The 6,906-nt window shown below is 42.0% G+C and overlaps 1 protein-coding gene across 7 annotated transcripts in view; it reads right to left on the reverse strand.

Moving 5' to 3' along the window:
* The window catches only part of LOC110149499 (zinc finger protein 791-like), a 62,037-nt gene that overhangs the window by 33,723 nt on the left and 21,408 nt on the right, over window positions 1–6,906 (reverse strand). For 2 of the 7 annotated variants that reach the window (XM_020911942.2, XM_020911943.2), the window contains exon 1: window positions 1,320–1,624. The exons of 2 other annotated variants lie outside the window; for them this stretch is intronic. In XM_020911942.2, coding sequence (XP_020767601.2) covers window positions 1,320–1,352 — 33 coding nt within the window. In that variant the 5' untranslated portion in view covers window positions 1,353–1,624. Of the gene's footprint in view, window positions 1–1,319; window positions 1,625–6,906 lie in introns of those variants that run through there. 3 more of the 7 variants (XM_070463625.1, XM_070463606.1, XM_020911945.2) reach the window with 2 other exon arrangements.

Raw genomic sequence — 6,906 nt, forward strand, 5'->3', positions numbered from 1 at the left:
TCCTTCCCATTTAGGGTACCACAGAGTACTGAGGAGAGTTCCCTATGCCATATAGTAGACTCTCATCAGTTATTTCATACATAGTAGTGTAAAGATGTCAATCCCAATCTCCCAATTCATCCCTCAACTCATTTCAATAAAAAATTGTACTTGAACACCTCGAGCCTAAGCCCTGGAATTGCATTTGAACCCCCTCAAAAAAACCCCAAAGCTGATACAAAAAAACCCCCAAACAAAAACAGACTTCAGAAAATTACTACACCTGTTCCAGGGAGGAAGAAAAAGAGAAACAAGAATTTTTAATACAATGTAACAGAAAAAAACCATTTTCTTTTTTCTGAAGTTCACCTATTCCTTGCCTCTCTGGAAATATTTTATATTATCTTTCAGTCTCCACTGGTTACATAAATTTTAATTTTTTGAATAACTGAGGCTCACATAAATGAATAAATCTTTCCAGGGTGACAGACCAGGGGAGGGGTAGTGCTGACAGGTAAGAATACCCAGGAACATTTCCAAAGGGGAACATCCAGCGAAAAGACTTCCCATAGGACGTTTGCACCCAGGAGAGATCCTGGGAGGAGAAGCACAAGGATTTCATACAACGTGGTTCCAGGTGTTTATCCTCAGCTTTCCTCTCATGGAAAATATACACAGCAAATATAAATGTTTAAAAGAGAGCCACCCGCAACTCTGCAGAGAAAGAATAGACAATTAAAATATGTCTGTTTGAAATACACCACGAAGGACAAATAGTTGATAAAGATGCTGTGAACTGAAGAGAGAGAGTTGGCTTTAGGAATGTGAGAGGGATCTTGGAAATTTAGGGATTTACTGCCAGTCCTAGGAAGAGTTAATCTGGGGAGACAGTTCAGGATTTGAAACCCTGCTCTCCAAACTTGGAAAACTCAGGAGAAAACGGGTCCCCTTTGGGTAGAAAGAAGGGACTGGAGAATCCTATAGACCAAAACTCCTCCCGCGCACGAGCCACGGAGGACAAATCACGATGGTCCCCTGATCTCCCCGGGGTCACCACACTGGAAGAGACGTTGGGCTGTGCGGGCAAAGCTGCCCATAGAGGCTCCGGGCTTGAGGTTACCTCCTGCAGGGACCGGACGGGAAGCCCGAGGTCCCGGCTGCCGGCCCCACCCCCACGCTGAGAGCCAGAGTGGAAGGAGGTTGAGAGGCGCCCCCAGGTGGCCTCGAGCCAACAAACCCCGGAGTGGACTGTACGGGGAGGCGGTCCCGCCGAGGCCGACTGTCTCTCATCATCCCTATCCCGCCTCTCTGTACCGACACACCTCGCCCAGCATACTCACCACTTCACGCCTTCTGGGGTTCTCCGGCGTCATTCCTTAGACTCACGCGGCCTCTGCAGCTCACAGCGTTTGTAATGAAGCTGCAGCGAACTAACCTGAGCTACTTCAACGCTGGTGAGACCACGCAGAGCCTGCTAGGAGCGACCACTCGGTCTGCCGGACGTGGCCCCACCCACCTTCCCCTGCGCGCTTCTGATTGGACAGCTCTCAAGCAACGCCCCCTTTTTCCTGAGTAATAATTGGTCCGGAGGCCACGTGGCTGAGCAGAATCAGCTTCTGCAGGTGGGAGGAAATCTACCCCCCTCCAGGGACTTTTGTTTTTAAACCACTCTTGTTACTTGTCCTAGAGGGACAGTGGCAACTTCCTCAGATACTTCAGAACGTGTGGACACAGGTGTGCACAAGGAATTCCAGAGTCGGATTCCAGAAGAACCGACGTTCTTGTCCAAAGCAAGAGAAGGCCAACTGGAAAAAGAGGGTGTGAGGTCCTCCATTGGTAAAATAGTTCGCGAAGACCGCGAAGCCACTGATGATATTATGACACTCGATTTCAAACACACTGAAAAATATCCTCACCATGTGTAATAAACCTTCTGGCCCCATTTTTTTTTTTTTGGCCCCATTTTTATCTTTGTTGACAGCGTCGAGGCGTACACCCATCCCCTTTCCATACATATGGTATTTTAGCTAAAGAATCCCATAGCCTCCCAAGCACTTGTCTGGTGGGAAGTCTGAACCCTGCAGCCCTGGCCTGGTAAAATGGATTCTTCTCCCATCAACCATAAGTTGTGCGATGTGTTCAATAATACTCTCAAGTATACATGTTACGTGAGAAGGAAATTTTAGTTTTGTAGTATGTGCCTAGAGATTTTGAAATGTAAACGGCTATTGCCCAAAGGCAATTCAGTTACTATTGTCACCAATATAACAAGAAACAAAAAGTTTTGGAAAGGTACCATACACTTGAAAACTTTCGATATTCTTAAACATACTGGTTCAAAACTTCTAATATATAATGAATTATGAATTTATATAATGAATTTATCTGAATAGTTTTATGAGGTAAAATCACATACATTTCCTGCAAGACCCTGATGCTGGGAAAGATTGAGAGCAAAAGGATAAGAGGGTGACAGAGGATGAGATGGTTGGATGGCATCACCAACTCAAAGGATGTGAGTTTGAGCAAACTTTGGGACATAGTGAAGGACAGGGGAGCCAGGCGTGCTGCAACCCATGGGGTCACAAAGAATCAGACACCACTGAGGGACTAAATAACAATAACCACTAAAGGGATGTTGCTTACAAATATATACATAAGGGCCCATCTTTGGGAACCCTGCCTTCACCTGTAAGGAGCATTAAACTAAAATACCTTTGTTTAGCTACAGAAAACATCCTGATCAGGACAAGTTAATCACTAAAGGGATGTTGCCTATAAAGCTTAAATTATACGTAATGGCTCATCTCTGGGAACCCTGGGCTGTGTAATGAGCGTTAAGCTAAAACATCTATTTAGCTTACAGAAAACATCTTGATCAGGGTCACCTGTGAATGGGTGCAGGAAGGAAGAAATTAACACATCCCCTTGAGAGTCTGATCAGAACCAGGAAATGTTTGACTTCAACCCTTTTAGTATAAAAGCAGGTTGAATTCTAAGTGAGAGAAGATAGTTCTTTGGGACACTAATCCACCATCTTCTCAGTCATCTGGCTTTCTGGATAAAGTTGCTATTCCTTGCTCCAACAACTTGTCTCGATTTCTTGGCCTGTCATGCAGCGAGCAGTGTAAGCTTGGATTTGACAATGACTTTTCTCTGCTTCTTGGGAGCACTTCCAGCATCACTAGTGGCACTTCCTATGGATCTTGTGGTGTTAAGCAAGGTTTATAGTATTGCACTGAGCACGATGAAAAAGACTCAAGAACCACCAGAGAATACTTCATACTGCTATACGAAATTTACTGGAGAGACAGAAGCTGCTCAAGTGATGATTAGCATCACATGATATTTTATGGATACTTGCACCTCTTGAGCTCACCACAGGAACAACAGGAAGTGGCTACAAAGTTATTACAGTAAGACTTCCCTGGTGGTCCAGTGGTTAAGTGTCTGCCTGCCAATGCAGGAGTCACTATTCCTTCCTTGGTCCCACAAGTACTGAAGCCTGTGCTCTAGAGCCTGTGTTCCAAAACAAGAGAAGCTACCACAAAGAGAAACCTGTGCACTGCAACTAGAGAGTAGCCTCCACTCACCACAACTAGAGAAAGTTGGCAGGCACCAATGAAGACCCAGCACAGCCAAAAAAGAATTTATTACAATTCTAGAGTATATACTATAGTTAATTTTATGCAGTTATGATAGATACTATATGTTTACACTTCTCTCAACTGTGAATGGTGCCATGTATGGTCCACGTGTATATGAGATTTGATAAATTTTAACTTTTTATAATAAATATATGTATATTTCATGGTAGCAAATGACAAAATAACTAGTATCTACATTTAATACATTCCCAACATAGCTAGCTTTTCCTTAATTTTTTCAGTATTTCTGGGCTACAAGGTTTATCTGCAAGTTTTTTTTCAAATTGTTGTAAATCTCCAAAGTTTTTTTCCAGTATATTCTTTGGAAAAAATCTGCATACAAGTGGACATGTGTAGTTCAAACCCATGTTGTTTGAGGGTGAATTATACTTTATATAAGTCTACTGAGATGATCATACCATTTCTGCTTTCTACTGTATTAATACATTTTATTGCATAAGTTGAATTTGAGGTATTAACCTACCCTAGCATCCCTGAAAGGCTTCTTAGGTGGCTCAATGGTAGAGAATCTCCCTGCCAATGCAGGAGACACAGGAGACGCAGGTTTGAATCCTGGGTTGGGAAAGTCCCCTGGAGGAGCACATAGCAACCCACTCCAGTATTCTTGCCTGAAGAATTTCGTGGACAGAGGAGGCTGGTGGGCAGTAGCATCCCTGAAGTAAATCCAACTTAATCATGTTGTGGTTAAAGATGCTGGACTGTATTTTTTAGTATTGTCGATTTTTGGATGGTATCCACTTTCACATGGAAAATTGGTTTCTTGATTTTTTTGGCAACATTTTTGTCTGGTTTTAGAATCAGAGTAATACTGGTCCTATAGAATGAATCTGAAGTGTTGTGTTGATTCTACTTGGGGGGAGGGTTTCTGAAAAATCATTAAAACTTTGAATGCTTTGGGGAATTCTATGGTAAAGCCATTTAGTTCTGGGTTTTCTTTTTGAGTAGTTTTTTTGTTAGTAATTCAACCAGGTCACTTGTTACACTTACAATAAGAAAATCCCCCTTTCCCCCTTATTTTCTGTAAAATGTATTATTTTTTAGAGATTTGTCCATTTCATCTAAGTTATCTAATTTGTTGTGATACTGCTGTTCACTGAATTCCTTTATAATGTTTTTGTTTTATTGGCCGCAATGCAAGACATTTGAGATCTTTGTTCCCTGACCAGGGATCAAGCCCCTGACCCCTGCAGTGGAAGTACAGAGTCCTAACCACTGGAATTCCCCTAAATTTCTTTATAATCCTTTTTATTGCTGTAAGGTTGGTGAAATAGTCTCTGTGTCTGATTTTAGGAATTTTCTTCTTCTCACTTTCTGTCAGTCTAGCTAAAGGTTTGTCAATTTTATTTTTTTCAAACAACCCATTTTTGATTTTCTCGATTTTCTGTATGCTGTTTCTATTCTCTATTTTCTGCTCTTTTTTTATTTCCTTCATCTCCTTGGGAGTGGTGGTGTTGGTTGCCCATTCTTTCAAGTGTGAAAAGGTACAAGGTAAGATTATTGATTTGGGATCTTTTAGCACTTCTCTATGGATTTCTTTGACACATGGGGCAGTGTTCTGTAATCACATTAGATGTATTTATAGTGTTTCACACGTCTTTTATTTTCATGTCGATATTTTGCCTACTTGTGTACATAACATTGAAGTGAGATGCTGGAGTCTCCAATTACTGTTACTTGTTTTTCCCTTCATTTCTCTTTTGCTTCATTTATTTTGGCAAAGTTTCAATAAGTTATGAGAGAACACAGACCTAGCAAGACAGAAAGACAGGACACTGTTCCAGTCAAGAGACCATACTCTTGATGCTAATGTTTCAACATCCCTCAGCTTCCCTGGTGTCTCAGATGGTAAAGAATCCGCCTGCAGTGTGGGAGACCTGGGTTTGATCCCTGGGTTGGGAAGATTCCCTGGAGGAGGGCATGCAACACACTCCAGTATTCCTGCCTGGAGAATCCCCACGGACAGAGGAGCCTGGTAGGCTACAGTCCATGGGGTCGTGAAGAGTCGGACACGACTGAGCGACTAAGCACACACACACATATTGCTGTGCACTTTAGAGCCAAGGTGCCCCATTAGCACAAGTAATAAGGCATTGTAGGACTTCGATACAGCAGCATGAGGCAACTTCTTGCAGCCCCGATAGTATTTTTGTGGGAAAAGAGACATGGTTAGGAAATGAAGGCTTTGATGGAACGTAAAATAATGTGAGATAATAGGGAAACTGGGGTGTATATATATCTTTTCACTGAGGGTAGGCGCCTCAGTGAATGGTGATGTCATTATTGATCACTGAGTTTCTATGACTTAATACATCTTTAATACTTCTTCAGGAACTCCTTGGCTGTGTAAGCAATTGTTTAGTCACCAAGTCATGTCCAACTCTTGCAACCCCAGGGACTGTAGGCCACCAGGCCCCTCTGTCCAAGGGATTTTTCAGGCAAGAATACTGGAGTGGATTGAATCTCCTTCCCCAGGGGACCGTCCTGACCCAGGGATCGAATCTGCATCTCCTAATTGGCAGGCAGATTCTTTACCACTGAGCCACCTGGGAAGCTGTGTCAGTAAACAGGTTGCATCAATATAGAAATTCTGCATTCTTGTAATTAACAGTAAAGATTCCCTGTAAAGAGAAAGATACAGACATGGTTCCTCTTCATTTTTGCAACTGTTAAACATTTTGTATACAGAATGTGTGCTCATGAATTTGGACATCGGCTCTCAGAACTTCCTAGTGATTTGGGCCATGTTGTTTGTGGTGGTTTTATTTTTAACCACCTCATTCGAGGGGATTTTAATTTACCTTTAACTTTTAAGAATTGTTACAGTATTTGGTACTTTCATGTTGCTGCTTAACACACCAATTAACAATGTTTACCTTATTAAAGCATGGAGTTCATCCTATTTAGGGAAATACATTCATCTGCACTGTTCAAACCCATCCTGAGTTTATTGTATGAATAGAGTGATGACTACTCAAGTCTGTTGATTTCCCAGTGGAAACATGAAAAAAAAAATAGTGGATGTTTAGAGGCAATCATACAAGGAATAACTGAGGTGAGCTGTAGAGAGAGGGTATTACTTTGGGTAATATCCTAATTTAGTATAAAAGGAGAAATGAGAACTTTTGTGTCTTTTTATTGCAGGAGTGGTTGGAAGTCTTGTGCATCAGTGATTCATTGGCCTGTTTTACTATTCGAGGTTTCATTTCCATATGCTTAGACCTCCAGCATCTGTTGTGTGAGAGTAGGAGACAAAAGTAAT

The sequence above is a fragment of the Odocoileus virginianus genome, chromosome 3, assembly GCF_023699985.2.
Source record: "Odocoileus virginianus isolate 20LAN1187 ecotype Illinois chromosome 3, Ovbor_1.2, whole genome shotgun sequence".
Taxonomy (NCBI): domain Eukaryota; kingdom Metazoa; phylum Chordata; class Mammalia; order Artiodactyla; family Cervidae; genus Odocoileus; species Odocoileus virginianus.